At 48.8% G+C, this 17,592-nt stretch overlaps 1 protein-coding gene across 1 annotated transcript; it reads right to left on the bottom strand.

Annotated features, from left to right (window-relative positions):
• Positions 1 to 1,827: 1,827 nt before the first annotated feature.
• On the bottom strand, positions 1,828 to 16,728 carry LOC139398034 (GTPase IMAP family member 7-like). The gene is made up of 3 exons (XM_071144281.1): positions 16,645 to 16,728; positions 15,909 to 15,980; positions 1,828 to 3,174 (listed from the first exon to the last, which is right to left on the bottom strand). Exons 1-3 carry the CDS (start codon positions 16,670 to 16,672, stop codon positions 2,237 to 2,239), a joined length of 1,038 nt encoding a protein of 345 aa, XP_071000382.1. The 5' UTR covers positions 16,673 to 16,728; the 3' UTR covers positions 1,828 to 2,236.
• Between the last annotated feature and the right edge of the window lie 864 nt (positions 16,729 to 17,592).

The raw sequence follows: 17,592 nt of genomic DNA, 5'->3' as shown, positions 1-17,592 counted from the left end.
ATGTGACCTCATAGATAGTAAAGTAGTCACTACACTGATCCTCTAGTATGTGACCTCATAGATAGTAAAGTAGTCACTACACTGATCCTCTAGTATGTGACCTCATAGATAGTAAAGTAGTCACTACACTACTCCTCTAGTATGTGACCTCATAGATAGTAAAGTAGTCACTACACTACTCCTCTAGTATGTGACCTCATAGTAAAGTAGTCACTACACTACTCCTCTAGTATGTGACCTCATAGTAAAGTAGTCACTACACTACTCCTCTAGTATGTGACCTCATAGTAAAGTAGTCACTACACTACTCCTCTAGTATGTGACCTCATAGATAGTAAAGTAGTCACTACACTACTCCTCTAGTATGTGACCTCATAGTAAAGTAGTCACTACACTACTCCTCTAGTATGTGACCTCATAGATAGTAAAGTAGTCACTACACTACTCCTCTAGTATGTGACCTCATAGTAAAGTAGTCACTACACTACTCCTCTAGTATGTGACCTCATGGTGAAGTAGTCACTACACTACTCCTCTAGTATGTGACCTCATAGATAGTAAAGTAGTCACTACACTGATCCTCTAGTATGTGACCTCATAGATAGTAAAGTAGTCACTACACTGATCCTCTAGTATGTGACCTCATAGATAGTAAAGTAGTCACTACACTACTCCTCTAGTATGTGACCTCATAGATAGTAAAGTAGTCACTACACTACTCCTCTAGTATGTGACCTCATAGTAAAGTAGTCACTACACTACTCCTCTAGTATGTTACCTCATAGATAGTAAAGTAGTCACTACACTACTCCTCTAGTATGTGACCTCATAGTATAGTCACTACACTACTCCTCTAGTATGTTACCTCATAGATAGTAAAGTAGTCACTACACTACTCCTCTAGTATGTGACCTCATAGTAAAGTAGTCACTACACTACTCCTCTAGTATGTGACCTCATAGTAAAGTAGTCACTACACTACTCCTCTAGTATGTGACCTCATAGATAGTAAAGTAGTCACTACACTACTCCTCTAGTATGTTACCTCATAGATAGTAAAGTAGTCACTACACTGCTTAAGGGTTTTAGAGCAAGTAAGTCCATGTAAACACTAAGCAGCTTTAAGTTACAAAATGTCCAAAAACTTTTAAAAGTTGTTTGAGAGAATTAAACAATGGTGATGAGTATTCATATTTGGATCAAAAACTTTCCATTTGAAATGGTTTGTTTTGATTGTTTCTCCTGCTTGTGACCAACTTGTCATGCAGTAGGACATGTGAGAACATTTCACAGCATCTATATAAACCTCAGCGTTAAGACTTTATTATACGTCTAAACTTACTACTTATATTCAGACACAATATAGTTGTTTCCCTGCCTTAATAAAGACAGCTAATGTTCTGTTCGGAACGTTGACATGGGTAAAAGAGGATACTGTTGAAATTCTGTTTTAACACCTAAGTTGTGGCAAATACAATCATTTAACACATTCTAGCCATACAACGGAGACCTGATTGTTGCATTTTTGTTAAGGAGTCCTGATTGTGTCAGTTTCCCTTTAAATGTTAATTGTAACATGTGTTAGAGCTGTAATATCACCAGCAGCATAGCCTCGGAGTAATCTATTTCAAAGACAGAACATTACCCCCAAAAAATGATGTCAAGGATGACAGGGATAGATGGTAAAAAAAATTGTACACAAATACATTATCTGCATATAATTACATTGTATGGGTTGTTGTTCCCAGCTTGGGTTGTCAATACCGGCATAGTTTCTTATCATGGCTCAGGCTGAGACCCAGATGCAGAAACAGGAGGCAGATAGTACGAGTCTCAGAGTTTATTATAGTACAAGGGGCAGTTAAAAGGTAAGTCAAGACAGGCAAAGGGTCAAAATCTAAACCAGAATCAGGCAGGTACAGGACAGCAAGCAGAAAGGTCAGAACTGGGAAGACTGAGGAAAATCAAAAACTAGAGCACAGGAAACACAGGAACACACTGGTAGGACTTGACAGGACAATACGAAACTGGCAACAGACAAACAGAAAATGCAGGTATAAATAAACAGGGGACAATGAGGGGAGATGGGAGACACCTGGCGAGGGGTGGAGACCAGCACAAAGACAAGTGAAACAGATCAGGGTGTGATGGTTCCTGGTGGATTCAGCGAGTGGTTCATAAGTGACCACAAATAATAGTGTGGAGAAATAAACAACCGTCACAATCGCCAGCTATTTCAGAGACGGAGATCCTGTAACTTTTTATAAACCTCTGTGGACATTCCATTGTTATCTTGGATTAACTCTGCTTCCTCCCTCACAGCCCTCAACTTCCTCTCATAGTAACGCTTGTGTTCCATGATTCGCCAGATTTTGTTTTGATCCAGGAGTTGTAGTTCTTTAAGTTTCTTCTCTTCCTCCTCCGTTGACTGTTTCAGTGCCTTAATTTTACTCTGTAGTTTCTTCATTTCCTCCTGGTATCTGGGAGGCAGTTTCTTCTCTTGGTCTTGTAGCTTCCGCAGTTCTTCTTCATAGTGCTTCCTCAACTCTTCTTCCCTGGTGCTAAGCGTTCTCTCCACCTCCTCGTACATGTTGTTGGTGTAATGGTCTTGGCCATTTACTGCAGCCATGTGGTCAATTTTCTCAAAGAAATCCAGCACTTGTCCCCTGTTTTCCACCTTGGTGTTGTCAAAAACATGGTACCTTCCACCACACTGGTCAATAAGTCTCTTGAGGTCCTTCTGTCCTTCATGGACATACCGCTCAATGCCGCCGTCATCCAACTCATCTCCATGGGTGAAGAGGATCATGGTATACCTTTCAGCTTCTTCTCCAAACAGCGCCCTGATTTTCTTAACCGCGTTCTGTTCCTCTTCTGTGAAAGGCCCCATGTTTATGACCAATACAATTGCGTGGGGACCAGGTGAAGTCATGTTGATACATTTACTGATCTCTGTCTCTAAGTAACTGTCAGAGTGGCTTGTGTCAAATAATCCTGGTGTGTCCACTAGCCAGACCTGTCTCCCTGCCATATCTTCTGTCTCCTTACAACACTCCTTAGTTACAGAAGAGCTAGATCTATCATCTCTAAAAGCTCTCCTCCCCAGGATTGTGTTTCCCGAAGAGCTTTTTCCAGCGCCTGTCTTCCCCACCAGCACAATCCTGGTCATGGACACTACAGGAGAGAAGTAAAGGAGAAAACATGAGGATTGTTACATCATGGTTGGTAGGTAGCCTAGTGGTTAGAGTGTAGGGATGGTAGGTAGCCTAGTGGTTAGAGTGTAGAGGCGGCAGGGTAGCCTAGTGGTTAGAGTGTAGAGACGGCAGGTAGCCTAGTGGTTAGAGTATAGAGGTGGTAGGTAGCCTAGTGGTTAGAGTGTAGAGGCGGTAGGTAGCCTAGTGGCTAGAGTGTAGAGGCGTCAGGTAGACTAGTGGTTAGAGTGTATTAGAGTATAGGGATGGTAGGTAGCCTAGTGGTTAGAGTGTAGAGGCGGCAGGGTAGCCTAGTGGTTAGAGTGTAGAGGCGGCAGGTAGTCTAGTGGTTAGAGTGTAGAGGCGGCAGGGTAGCCTAGTGGTTAGAGTGTAGAGGCGGCAGGGTAGCCTAGTGGTTAGAGTGTAGAGACGGCAGGTAGTCTAGTGGTTAGAGTGTAGAGACGGCAGGTAGTCTAGTGGTTAGAGCGTAGAGGCGGCAGGTAGTCTACTGGTTAGAGCGTTGAGGAGGCAGGTAACCTAGTGGTTAGAGTGTAGGGATGGCAGGTAGTCTAGTGGTTAGAGTGTAGAGGCGGCAGGTAGTCTAGTGGTTAGAGCGTAGAGGAGGCAGGTAACCTAGTGGTTAGAGTGTAGGGATGGCAGGTAGCCTAGTGGTTAGAGTGTAGGGATGGTAGGTAGCCTAGTGGTTAGAGTGTAGGGATGGCAGGTAGCCTAGTGGTTAGAGTGTCGGGATGGTAGGTAGCCTAGTGGTTAGAGTGTAGGGATGGCAGGTAGCCTAGTGGTTAGAGTGTAGGGATGGCAGGTAGCCTAGTGGTTAGAGTGTAGGGATGGCAGGTATCCTAGTGGTTAGAGTGTAGGGATGGCAGGTAGACTAGTGGTTAGAGTGTAGGGATGGCAGGTAGCCTAGTGGTTAGAGTGTAGGGATGGCAGGTAGTCTAGTGGTTAGAGTGTAGGGATGGCAGGTAGCCTAGTGGTTAGAGTGTAGGGATGGCAGGTAGCCTAGTGGTTAGAGTGTAGGGATGGCATGTAAGCCTAGTGGTTAGAGTGTAGGGATGGCAGGTAGCCTAGTGGTTAGAGTGTAGGGATGGCAGGTAGTCTAGTGGTTAGAGTGTAGCGATGGCAGGTAGCCTAGTGGTTAGAGTGTAGGGATGGCAGGTAGCCTAGTGGTTAGAGTGTAGGGATGGCAGGTAGCCTAGTGGTTAAAGTGTAGGGATGGCAGGTAGCCTAGTGGTTAGAGTGTAGGGATGGCAGGTAGCCCAGTGGTTAGAGTGTAGGGATGGCAGGTAGCCTAGTGGTTAGAGTGTAGGGATGGCAGGTAGCCTAGTGGTTAGAGTGTAGGGATGGCAGGTAGCCTAGTGGTTAGAGTGTAGGGACTGCAGGTAGCCTAGTGGTTAGAGTGTAGGGATGGCAGGTAGCCTAGTGGTTAGAGTGTAGAGGTGGCAGGTAGTCTAGTGGTTAGAGTGTAGGGATGGCAGGTAGCCTAGTGGTTAGAGTGTAGGGATGGCAGGTAGCCTAGTGGTTATAGTGTAGAGGTGGCAGGTAGCCTAGTGGTTAGAGTGTAGGGATGGCAGGTAGCCTAGTGGTTAGAGTGTCGGGATGGTAGGTAGCCTAGTGGTTAGAGTGTAGGGATGGCAGGTAGCCTAGTGGTTAGAGTGTAGGGATGGCAGGTAGCCTAGTGGTTAGAGTGTAGGGATGGCAGGTATCCTAGTGGTTAGAGTGTAGGGATGGCAGGTAGACTAGTGGTTAGAGTGTAGGGATGCCAGGTAGCCTAGTGGTTAGAGTGTAGGGATGGCAGGTAGTCTAGTGGTTAGAGTGTAGGGATGGCAGGTAGCCTAGTGGTTAGAGTGTAGGGATGGCAGGTAGCCTAGTGGTTAGAGTGTAGGGATGGCAGGTAGCCTAGTGGTTAGAGTGTAGGGATGGCAGGTAGCCTAGTGGTTAGAGTGTAGGGATGGCAGGTATCCTAGTGGTTAGAGTGTAGGGATGGCAGGTAGCCTAGTGGTTAGAGTGTAGGGATGGCAGGTAGCCTAGTGGTTAGAGTGTAGGGATGGCAGGTAGCCTAGTGGTTAGAGTGTAGGGATGGCATGTAGCCTAGTGGTTAGAGTGTAGGGATGGCAGGTAGCCTAGTGGTTAGAGTGTAGGGATGGCAGGTAGCCTAGTGGTTAGAGTGTAGGGATGGCAGGTCGCCTAGTGGTTAGAGTGTAGGGATGGCAGGTATCCTAGAGGTTAGAGTGTAGGGATGGCAGGTAGCCTAGTGGTTAGAGTGTAGGGATGGCAGGTGCCTAGTGGTTAGAGTGTAGGGATGGCAGGTAGCCTAGTGGTTAGAGTGTAGGGATGGCAGGTAGCCTAGTGGTTAGAGTGTAGGGATGGCAGGTAGCCTAGTGGTTAGAGTGTAGGGATGGCATGTAGCCTAGTGGTTAGAGTGTAGGGATGGCAGGTAGCCTAGTGGTTAGAGTGTAGGGATGGCAGGTAGTCTAGTGGTTAGAGTGTAGCGATGGCAGGTAGCCTAGTGGTTAGAGTGTAGGGATGGCAGGTAGCCTAGTGGTTAGAGTGTAGAGGTGGCAGGTAGCCTAGTGGTTAGAGTGTAGGGATGGCAGGTAGCCTAGTGGTTAGAGTGTAGGGATGGCAGGTAGCCTAGTGGTTAGAGTGTAGGGATGGTAGGTAGCCTAGTGGTTAGAGTGTAGGGATGGTAGGTAGCCTAGTGGTTAGAGTGTAGAGGCGGCAGGTGGCCTAGTGGTTAGAGTGTAGAGGCGGCAGGTAGACTAGTGGTTAGAGTGTAGGGATGGTAGGTAGCCTAGTGGTTAGAGTGTAGAGGCGGCAGGGTAGCCTAGTGGTTAGAGTGTAGAGACGGCAGGTAGCCTAGTGGTTAGAGTATAGAGGTGGTAGGTAGCCTAGTGGTTAGAGTGTAGAGGCGGTAGGTAGCCTAGTGGCTAGAGTGTAGAGGCGTCAGGTAGACTAGTGGTTAGAGTGTATTAGAGTATAGGGATGGTAGGTAGCCTAGTGGTTAGAGTGTAGAGGCGGCAGGGTAGCCTAGTGGTTAGAGTGTAGAGGCGGCAGGTAGTCTAGTGGTTAGAGTGTAGAGGCGGCAGGGTAGCCTAGTGGTTAGAGTGTAGAGGCGGCAGGGTAGCCTAGTGGTTAGAGTGTAGAGACGGCAGGTAGTCTAGTGGTTAGAGTGTAGAGACGGCAGGTAGTCTAGTGGTTAGAGCGTAGAGGCGGCAGGTAGTCTACTGGTTAGAGCGTTGAGGAGGCAGGTAACCTAGTGGTTAGAGTGTAGGGATGGCAGGTAGTCTAGTGGTTAGAGTGTAGAGGCGGCAGGTAGTCTAGTGGTTAGAGCGTAGAGGAGGCAGGTAACCTAGTGGTTAGAGTGTAGGGATGGCAGGTAGCCTAGTGGTTAGAGTGTAGGGATGGTAGGTAGCCTAGTGGTTAGAGTGTAGGGATGGCAGGTAGCCTAGTGGTTAGAGTGTCGGGATGGTAGGTAGCCTAGTGGTTAGAGTGTAGGGATGGCAGGTAGCCTAGTGGTTAGAGTGTAGGGATGGCAGGTATCCTAGTGGTTAGAGTGTAGGGATGGCAGGTAGACTAGTGGTTAGAGTGTAGGGATGGCAGGTAGCCTAGTGGTTAGAGTGTAGGGATGGCAGGTAGTCTAGTGGTTAGAGTGTAGGGATGGCAGGTAGCCTAGTGGTTAGAGTGTAGGGATGGCAGGTAGCCTAGTGGTTAGAGTGTAGGGATGGCATGTAAGCCTAGTGGTTAGAGTGTAGGGATGGCAGGTAGCCTAGTGGTTAGAGTGTAGGGATGGCAGGTAGTCTAGTGGTTAGAGTGTAGCGATGGCAGGTAGCCTAGTGGTTAGAGTGTAGGGATGGCAGGTAGCCTAGTGGTTAGAGTGTAGGGATGGCAGGTAGCCTAGTGGTTAAAGTGTAGGGATGGCAGGTAGCCTAGTGGTTAGAGTGTAGGGATGGCAGGTAGCCCAGTGGTTAGAGTGTAGGGATGGCAGGTAGCCTAGTGGTTAGAGTGTAGGGATGGCAGGTAGCCTAGTGGTTAGAGTGTAGGGATGGCAGGTAGCCTAGTGGTTAGAGTGTAGGGACTGCAGGTAGCCTAGTGGTTAGAGTGTAGGGATGGCAGGTAGCCTAGTGGTTAGAGTGTAGGGATGGCAGGTATCCTAGTGGTTAGAGTGTAGGGATGGCAGGTAGCCTAGTGGTTAGAGTGTAGGGATGGCAGGTAGCCTAGTGGTTATAGTGTAGAGGTGGCAGGTAGCCTAGTGGTTAGAGTGTAGGGATGGCAGGTAGCCTAGTGGTTAGAGTGTCGGGATGGTAGGTAGCCTAGTGGTTAGAGTGTAGGGATGGCAGGTAGCCTAGTGGTTAGAGTGTAGGGATGGCAGGTAGCCTAGTGGTTAGAGTGTAGGGATGGCAGGTATCCTAGTGGTTAGAGTGTAGGGATGGCAGGTAGACTAGTGGTTAGAGTGTAGGGATGCCAGGTAGCCTAGTGGTTAGAGTGTAGGGATGGCAGGTAGTCTAGTGGTTAGAGTGTAGGGATGGCAGGTAGCCTAGTGGTTAGAGTGTAGGGATGGCAGGTAGCCTAGTGGTTAGAGTGTAGGGATGGCAGGTAGCCTAGTGGTTAGAGTGTAGGGATGGCAGGTAGCCTAGTGGTTAGAGTGTAGGGATGGCAGGTATCCTAGTGGTTAGAGTGTAGGGATGGCAGGTAGCCTAGTGGTTAGAGTGTAGGGATGGCAGGTAGCCTAGTGGTTAGAGTGTAGGGATGGCAGGTAGCCTAGTGGTTAGAGTGTAGGGATGGCATGTAGCCTAGTGGTTAGAGTGTAGGGATGGCAGGTAGCCTAGTGGTTAGAGTGTAGGGATGGCAGGTAGCCTAGTGGTTAGAGTGTAGGGATGGCAGGTCGCCTAGTGGTTAGAGTGTAGGGATGGCAGGTATCCTAGAGGTTAGAGTGTAGGGATGGCAGGTAGCCTAGTGGTTAGAGTGTAGGGATGGCAGGTGCCTAGTGGTTAGAGTGTAGGGATGGCAGGTAGCCTAGTGGTTAGTGTGTAGGGATGGCAGGTAGCCTAGTGGTTAGAGTGTAGGGATGGCAGGTAGCCTAGTGGTTAGAGTGTAGGGATGGCATGTAGCCTAGTGGTTAGAGTGTAGGGATGGCAGGTAGCCTAGTGGTTAGAGTGTAGGGATGGCAGGTAGTCTAGTGGTTAGAGTGTAGCGATGGCAGGTAGCCTAGTGGTTAGAGTGTAGGGATGGCAGGTAGCCTAGTGGTTAGAGTGTAGAGGTGGCAGGTAGCCTAGTGGTTAGAGTGTAGGGATGGCAGGTAGCCTAGTGGTTAGAGTGTAGGGATGGTAGGTAGCCTAGTGGTTAGAGTGTAGGGATGGTAGGTAGCCTAGTGGTTAGAGTGTAGGGATGGCAGGTAGCCTAGTGGTTAGAGTGTAGGGATGGCAGGTAGCCTAGTGGTTAGAGTGTAGGGATGGCAGGTATCCTAGTGGTTAGAGTGTAGGGATGGCAGGTAGACTAGTGGTTAGAGTGTAGGGATGCCAGGTAGCCTAGTGGTTAGAGTGTAGGGATGGCAGGTAGTCTAGTGGTTAGAGTGTAGGGATGGCAGGTAGCCTAGTGGTTAGTGTAGGGATGGCAGGTAGCCTAGTGGTTAGAGTGTAGGGATGGCAGGTAGCCTAGTGGTTAGAGTGTAGGGATGGCAGGTAGCCTAGTGGTTAGAGTGTAGGGATGGCAGGTATCCTAGTGGTTAGAGTGTAGGGATGGCAGGTAGCCTAGTGGTTAGAGTGTAGGGATGGCAGGTAGCCTAGTGGTTAGAGTGTAGGGATGGCAGGTAGCCTAGTGGTTAGAGTGTAGGGATGGCATGTAGCCTAGTGGTTAGAGTGTAGGGATGGCAGGTAGCCTAGTGGTTAGAGTGTAGGGATGGCAGGTAGCCTAGTGGTTAGAGTGTAGGGATGGCAGGTCGCCTAGTGGTTAGAGTGTAGGGATGGCAGGTATCCTAGAGGTTAGAGTGTAGGGATGGCAGGTAGCCTAGTGGTTAGAGTGTAGGGATGGCAGGTGCCTAGTGGTTAGAGTGTAGGGATGGCAGGTAGCCTAGTGGTTAGAGTATAGGGATGGCAGGTAGCCTAGTGGTTAGAGTGTAGGGATGGCAGGTAGCCTAGTGGTTAGAGTGTAGGGATGGCATGTAGCCTAGTGGTTAGAGTGTAGGGATGGCAGGTAGCCTAGTGGTTAGAGTGTAGGGATGGCAGGTAGTCTAGTGGTTAGAGTGTAGCGATGGCAGGTAGCCTAGTGGTTAGAGTGTAGGGATGGCAGGTAGCCTAGTGGTTAGAGTGTAGGGATGGCAGGTAGCCTAGTGGTTAGAGTGTAGAGGTGGCAGGTAGCCTAGTGGTTAGAGTGTAGGGATGGCAGGTAGCCTAGTGGTTAGAGTGTAGGGATGGCAGGTAGCCTAGTGGTTAGAGTGTAGGGATGGTAGGTAGCCTAGTGGTTAGAGTGTAGGGATGGTAGGTAGCCTAGTGGTTAGAGTGTAGGGATGGCAGGTAGCCTAGTGGTTAGAGTGTAGGGATGGCAGGTAGCCTAGTGGTTAGAGTGTAGGGATGGCAGGTAGCCTAGTGGTTAGAGTGTAGGGATGGCAGGTCGCCTAGTGGTTAGAGTGTAGGGATGGCAGGTATCCTAGAGGTTAGAGTGTAGGGATGGCAGGTAGCCTAGTGGTTAGAGTGTAGGGATGGCAGGTAGCCTAGTGGTTAGAGTGTAGGGATGGCAGGTAGCCTAGTGGTTAGAGTGTAGGGATGGCAGGTAGCCTAGTGGTTAGAGTGTAGGGATGGCAGGTAGCCTAGTGGTTAGAGTGTAGGGATGGCATGTAGCCTAGTGGTTAGAGTGTAGGGATGGCAGGTAGCCTAGTGGTTAGAGTGTAGGGATGGCAGGTAGTCTAGTGGTTAGAGTGTAGCGATGGCAGGTAGCCTAGTGGTTAGAGTGTAGGGATGGCAGGTAGCCTAGTGGTTAGAGTGTAGAGGTGGCAGGTAGCCTAGTGGTTAGAGTGTAGGGATGGCAGGTAGCCTAGTGGTTAGAGTGTAGGGATGGCAGGTAGCCTAGTGGTTAGAGTGTAGGGATGGTAGGTAGCCTAGTGGTTAGAGTGTAGGGATGGTAGGTAGCCTAGTGGTTAGAGTGTAGGGATGGCAGGTAGCCTAGTGGTTAGAGTGTAGGGATGGCAGGTAGCCTAGTGGTTAGAGTGTAGGGATGGCAGGTAGCCTAGTGGTTAGAGTGTAGGGATGGCAGGTAGCCTAGTGGTTAGAGTGTAGGGATGGCAGGTATCCTAGTGGTTAGAGTGTAGGGATGGCAGGTAGCCTAGTGGTTAGAGTGTAGGGATGGCAGGTAGCCTAGTGGTTAGAGTGTAGGGATGGCAGGTAGCCTAGTGGTTAGAGTGTAGGGATGGCATGTAGCCTAGTGGTTAGAGTGTAGGGATGGCAGGTAGCCTAGTGGTTAGAGTGTAGGGATGGCAGGTAGCCTAGTGGTTAGAGTGTAGGGATGGCAGGTCGCCTAGTGGTTAGAGTGTAGGGATGGCAGGTAGCCTAGTGGTTAGAGTGTAGGGATGGCAGGTAGCCTAGTGGTTAGAGTGTAGGGATGGCAGGTAGCCTAGTGGTTAGAGTGTAGGGATGGCAGGTATCCTAGTGGTTAGAGTGTAGGGATGGCAGGTAGCCTAGTGGTTAGAGTGTAGGGATGGCAGGTAGCCTAGTGGTTAGAGTGTAGAGGTGGCAGGTAGCCTAGTGGTTAGAGTGTAGGGATGGCAGGTAGCCTAGTGGTTAGAGTGTAGGGATGGCAGGTAGCCTAGTGGTTAGAGTGTAGGGATGCCAGGTAGCCTAGTGGTTAGAGTGTAGGGATGGCAGGTAGTCTAGTGGTTAGAGTGTAGGGATGGCAGGTAGCCTAGTGGTTAGTGTAGGGATGGCAGGTAGCCTAGTGGTTAGAGTGTAGGGATGGCAGGTAGCCTAGTGGTTAGAGTGTAGGGATGGCAGGTAGCCTAGTGGTTAGAGTGTAGGGATGGCAGGTAGCCTAGTGGTTAGAGTGTAGGGATGGCAGGTAGTCTAGTGGTTAGAGTGTAGCGATGGCAGGTAGCCTAGTGGTTAGAGTGTAGGGATGGCAGGTAGCCTAGTGGTTAGAGTGTAGGGATGGCAGGTAGCCTAGTGGTTAGAGTGTAGAGGTGGCAGGTAGCCTAGTGGTTAGAGTGTAGGGATGGCAGGTAGCCTAGTGGTTAGAGTGTAGGGATGGCAGGTAGCCTAGTGGTTAGAGTGTAGGGATGGTAGGTAGCCTAGTGGTTAGAGTGTAGGGATGGTAGGTAGCCTAGTGGTTAGAGTGTAGGGATGGCAGGTAGCCTAGTGGTTAGAGTGTAGGGATGGCAGGTAGCCTAGTGGTTAGAGTGTAGGGATGGCAGGTAGCCTAGTGGTTAGAGTGTAGGGATGGCAGGTCGCCTAGTGGTTAGAGTGTAGGGATGGCAGGTATCCTAGAGGTTAGAGTGTAGGGATGGCAGGTAGCCTAGTGGTTAGAGTGTAGGGATGGCAGGTAGCCTAGTGGTTAGAGTGTAGGGATGGCAGGTAGCCTAGTGGTTAGAGTGTAGGGATGGCAGGTAGCCTAGTGGTTAGAGTGTAGGGATGGCAGGTAGCCTAGTGGTTAGAGTGTAGGGATGGCATGTAGCCTAGTGGTTAGAGTGTAGGGATGGCAGGTAGCCTAGTGGTTAGAGTGTAGGGATGGCAGGTAGTCTAGTGGTTAGAGTGTAGCGATGGCAGGTAGCCTAGTGGTTAGAGTGTAGGGATGGCAGGTAGCCTAGTGGTTAGAGTGTAGAGGTGGCAGGTAGCCTAGTGGTTAGAGTGTAGGGATGGCAGGTAGCCTAGTGGTTAGAGTGTAGGGATGGCAGGTAGCCTAGTGGTTAGAGTGTAGGGATGGTAGGTAGCCTAGTGGTTAGAGTGTAGGGATGGTAGGTAGCCTAGTGGTTAGAGTGTAGGGATGGCAGGTAGCCTAGTGGTTAGAGTGTAGGGATGGCAGGTAGCCTAGTGGTTAGAGTGTAGGGATGGCAGGTAGCCTAGTGGTTAGAGTGTAGGGATGGCAGGTAGCCTAGTGGTTAGAGTGTAGGGATGGCAGGTATCCTAGTGGTTAGAGTGTAGGGATGGCAGGTAGCCTAGTGGTTAGAGTGTAGGGATGGCAGGTAGCCTAGTGGTTAGAGTGTAGGGATGGCAGGTAGCCTAGTGGTTAGAGTGTAGGGATGGCATGTAGCCTAGTGGTTAGAGTGTAGGGATGGCAGGTAGCCTAGTGGTTAGAGTGTAGGGATGGCAGGTAGCCTAGTGGTTAGAGTGTAGGGATGGCAGGTCGCCTAGTGGTTAGAGTGTAGGGATGGCAGGTAGCCTAGTGGTTAGAGTGTAGGGATGGCAGGTAGCCTAGTGGTTAGAGTGTAGGGATGGCAGGTAGCCTAGTGGTTAGAGTGTAGGGATGGCAGGTATCCTAGTGGTTAGAGTGTAGGGATGGCAGGTAGCCTAGTGGTTAGAGTGTAGGGATGGCAGGTAGCCTAGTGGTTAGAGTGTAGAGGTGGCAGGTAGCCTAGTGGTTAGAGTGTAGGGATGGCAGGTAGCCTAGTGGTTAGAGTGTAGGGATGGCAGGTAGCCTAGTGGTTAGAGTGTAGGGATGCCAGGTAGCCTAGTGGTTAGAGTGTAGGGATGGCAGGTAGTCTAGTGGTTAGAGTGTAGGGATGGCAGGTAGCCTAGTGGTTAGTGTAGGGATGGCAGGTAGCCTAGTGGTTAGAGTGTAGGGATGGCAGGTAGCCTAGTGGTTAGAGTGTAGGGATGGCAGGTAGCCTAGTGGTTAGAGTGTAGGGATGGCAGGTATCCTAGTGGTTAGAGTGTAGGGATGGCAGGTAGCCTAGTGGTTAGAGTGTAGGGATGGCAGGTAGCCTAGTGGTTAGAGTGTAGGGATGGCAGGTAGCCTAGTGGTTAGAGTGTAGGGATGGCATGTAGCCTAGTGGTTAGAGTGTAGGGATGGCAGGTAGCCTAGTGGTTAGAGTGTAGGGATGGCAGGTAGCCTAGTGGTTAGAGTGTAGGGATGGCAGGTCGCCTAGTGGTTAGAGTGTAGGGATGGCAGGTATCCTAGAGGTTAGAGTGTAGGGATGGCAGGTAGCCTAGTGGTTAGAGTGTAGGGATGGCAGGTGCCTAGTGGTTAGAGTGTAGGGATGGCAGGTAGCCTAGTGGTTAGAGTATAGGGATGGCAGGTAGCCTAGTGGTTAGAGTGTAGGGATGGCAGGTAGCCTAGTGGTTAGAGTGTAGGGATGGCATGTAGCCTAGTGGTTAGAGTGTAGGGATGGCAGGTAGCCTAGTGGTTAGAGTGTAGGGATGGCAGGTAGTCTAGTGGTTAGAGTGTAGCGATGGCAGGTAGCCTAGTGGTTAGAGTGTAGGGATGGCAGGTAGCCTAGTGGTTAGAGTGTAGAGGTGGCAGGTAGCCTAGTGGTTAGAGTGTAGGGATGGCAGGTAGCCTAGTGGTTAGAGTGTAGGGATGGCAGGTAGCCTAGTGGTTAGAGTGTAGGGATGGTAGGTAGCCTAGTGGTTAGAGTGTAGGGATGGTAGGTAGCCTAGTGGTTAGAGTGTAGGGATGGCAGGTAGCCTAGTGGTTAGAGTGTAGGGATGGCAGGTAGCCTAGTGGTTAGAGTGTAGGGATGGCAGGTAGCCTAGTGGTTAGAGTGTAGGGATGGCAGGTCGCCTAGTGGTTAGAGTGTAGGGATGGCAGGTATCCTAGAGGTTAGAGTGTAGGGATGGCAGGTAGCCTAGTGGTTAGAGTGTAGGGATGGCAGGTAGCCTAGTGGTTAGAGTGTAGGGATGGCAGGTAGCCTAGTGGTTAGAGTGTAGGGATGGCAGGTAGCCTAGTGGTTAGAGTGTAGGGATGGCAGGTAGCCTAGTGGTTAGAGTGTAGGGATGGCATGTAGCCTAGTGGTTAGAGTGTAGGGATGGCAGGTAGCCTAGTGGTTAGAGTGTAGGGATGGCAGGTAGTCTAGTGGTTAGAGTGTAGCGATGGCAGGTAGCCTAGTGGTTAGAGTGTAGGGATGGCAGGTAGCCTAGTGGTTAGAGTGTAGAGGTGGCAGGTAGCCTAGTGGTTAGAGTGTAGGGATGGCAGGTAGCCTAGTGGTTAGAGTGTAGGGATGGCAGGTAGCCTAGTGGTTAGAGTGTAGGGATGGTAGGTAGCCTAGTGGTTAGAGTGTAGGGATGGTAGGTAGCCTAGTGGTTAGAGTGTAGGGATGGCAGGTAGCCTAGTGGTTAGAGTGTAGGGATGGCAGGTAGCCTAGTGGTTAGAGTGTAGGGATGGCAGGTAGCCTAGTGGTTAGAGTGTAGGGATGGCAGGTAGCCTAGTGGTTAGAGTGTAGGGATGGCAGGTATCCTAGTGGTTAGAGTGTAGGGATGGCAGGTAGCCTAGTGGTTAGAGTGTAGGGATGGCAGGTAGCCTAGTGGTTAGAGTGTAGGGATGGCAGGTAGCCTAGTGGTTAGAGTGTAGGGATGGCATGTAGCCTAGTGGTTAGAGTGTAGGGATGGCAGGTAGCCTAGTGGTTAGAGTGTAGGGATGGCAGGTAGCCTAGTGGTTAGAGTGTAGGGATGGCAGGTCGCCTAGTGGTTAGAGTGTAGGGATGGCAGGTAGCCTAGTGGTTAGAGTGTAGGGATGGCAGGTAGCCTAGTGGTTAGAGTGTAGGGATGGCAGGTAGCCTAGTGGTTAGAGTGTAGGGATGGCAGGTAGCCTAGTGGTTAGAGTGTAGGGACTGCAGGTAGCCTAGTGGTTAGAGTGTAGGGATGGCAGGTAGCCTAGTGGTTAGAGTGTAGCGATGGCAGGTAGCCTAGTGGTTAGAGTGTAGGGATGGTAGGTAGCCTAGTGGTTAGAGTGTAGAGGTGGCAGGTAGTCTAGTGGTTAGAGTGTAGGGATGGCAGGTAGCCTAGTGGTTAGAGTGTAGGGATGGCAGGTAGTCTAGTGGTTAGTGTAGGGATGGCAGGTAGTCTAGTGGTTAGAGTGTAGGGATGGTAGGTAGCCTAGTGGTTAGATTGTAGGGATGGTAGGTAGTCTAGTGGTTAGAGTGTAGGGATGGCAGGTAGTCTAATGGTTAGAGTGTAGGGATGGCAGGCAGTCTAGTGGTTAGAGTGTAGAGGTGGCAGGTAGTCTACTGGTTAGAGTGTAGGGATGGTAGGTAGCCTAGTGATTAGAGTGTAGGGATGGTAGGTAGCCTAGTGATTAGAGTGTAGGGATGGTAGGTAGTCTAGTGGTTAGAGTGTAGGGATGGCATGTAGCCTAGTGGTTAGAGTGTAGGGATGGCAGGTATCCTAGTGGTTAGAGTGTAGGGATGGCATGTAGCCTAGTGGTTAGAGTGTAGGGATGGCATGTAGCCTAGTGGTTAGAGTGTTGGACTAGTAACTGAAAAGTTGCAAGATTGAATCCCCGAACTGACAAGGTAAGAATCTGTCGTTCTGTCCCTGAACAAGGCAGTTAACCCACTGTTCCTAGGCCATCATTGTAAATAAGAAATTGTTCTTAACTTTCCTAGTTAATTAAAGGTTAAATAAAATTTAAAAAATGGTTGGCGTAGTAGTGGGTCTCCCATAAGGAATGTAAATAGAGATGGCTGCCAAAGTAAAATGTGGATAATCGACGCACAACAAATTATGACTATCTATTTAAACTATTGGTAAATGTTCAAAAATATATATATATATTTCAACTTACTGTTTGGACCTTCACCTTTGGAGTTTCTTCTTCTAGCCGGAGTCTGTTTGTCTGTGTCTTCATCCTTCCCCACTACAGAATGACACATTGAATACATCACATAAAATACATACTGCGATATTAACAGATCATTCAAACCTCGTGTCTGTTATACACTCATGTTCATGTCAGTTTAAAACCTTGAAAGTTTGAAATAAATAAAAAACATCCCACTGGAAATGAGTTTTGCATACGCTACTTCCTATAAAGTTTCACAGTTGAGGTGATACTGCCTGAGTTTTGGAATAAATAACTTTAATCTGCAATGATGTGGTTATTCATTCTCTCTGGACTGTCTAACTAATAGAACAACTATCCAAGACAGGGATGTATATTAATTCTCTCTGGACTGTCTAACTAATAGAACAACTATCCAAGACAGGGATAGAATATATTAACTGTCTAACTAATAGAACAACTGGACAGGGATAGTATATTAATTCTACTGTCTAACTAATAGAACAACTGTGTCCAAGACAGGGATAGAATATATTCATACTCCTAAATACCCTTTGTTGTACTACTTCATGTTATTACACACGTTTTACAGCAACTTAAATGAAAGTGAAAGTAGAATGACTTGGAAGTACACGATGTTATATAAGTAAACTGAGGTGCTCAAAAACATCTTTAAATGTTCACAACAATAGCTAGTAAGTATGTGTAGTGTTTGAATCAAAAAATGAAGTCAACTTACCGGGGTTTGTTGTGCTTGGTGAAGCCATTTTGTCAGATTTATTCTTCCGGTACCGTCTCCTACGTTAACGATGACCTCCCCTCTGCTGTTCAGTCAAAGCCACTCCCTCCCTCTGCGGTTCAGTCCAAGCCACGCCCATTTGAATCGAGGAAGTAGAAACACACTTCAACAAGAATCACAGAGAAAATATGGAGGTGAACGGGATCGCATGAAACAGTCACCCCTTCAATAAATCCTGAACCAGACCATAGTTATGGACTATTATCAAGGAGTTTGAAACAGACACCCTTCAATAAATCCTAAACCAGACCATAGTTATGGACTATTATCAAGGAGTTTGAAACAGACACCCTTCAATAAATCCTGAACCAGACCATAGTTATGGACTATTATCAAGGAGTTTGAAACAGACACCCTTCAATAAATCCTGAACCAGACCATAGTTATGGACTATTATCAAGGAGTTTGAAACAGACACCCTTCAATAAATCCTGAACCAGACCATAGTTATGGACTATTTGTTACGGTGCGTGAATGAGGACCCAAAAGCGAATTAACTTAAACAGAGCTTCTTTAATTACCAAACATAGGTAGGCTCAGACGGACCGGCAGATTCCGACAGGACAAGACAAGGTTACAGCAAACATGACGACAGTCTGGTTCAGGCATGAAACACAACAAACAAGAATCCGACAAGGACAGGAACAAAAACAGAGAGAGATATAGGGGACTAATCAGAGGGAAAAAGGGAACAGGTGGGAAAAGGGGTGACGAGGTGGTTAGGAGGAGACAAGGCACAGCTGGGGGAAAGAGGGGGAGAAAAGGTAACCTAACAACGACCAGCAGAGGGAGACAGGGTGAAGGGAAAGGACAGAGACAAGACACAACATGACAGTACATGACAGTACCCCCCCACTCACCGAGCGCCTCCTGGCGCACTCGAGGAGG

This window comes from Oncorhynchus clarkii, unplaced genomic scaffold (assembly GCF_045791955.1).
Source record: "Oncorhynchus clarkii lewisi isolate Uvic-CL-2024 unplaced genomic scaffold, UVic_Ocla_1.0 unplaced_contig_5532_pilon_pilon, whole genome shotgun sequence".
NCBI classification, from domain to species: domain Eukaryota; kingdom Metazoa; phylum Chordata; class Actinopteri; order Salmoniformes; family Salmonidae; genus Oncorhynchus; species Oncorhynchus clarkii.
The sequence above is the reverse complement of the archived record's forward strand: the minus strand, read 5'-3'. Positions and strand labels throughout refer to the sequence as shown.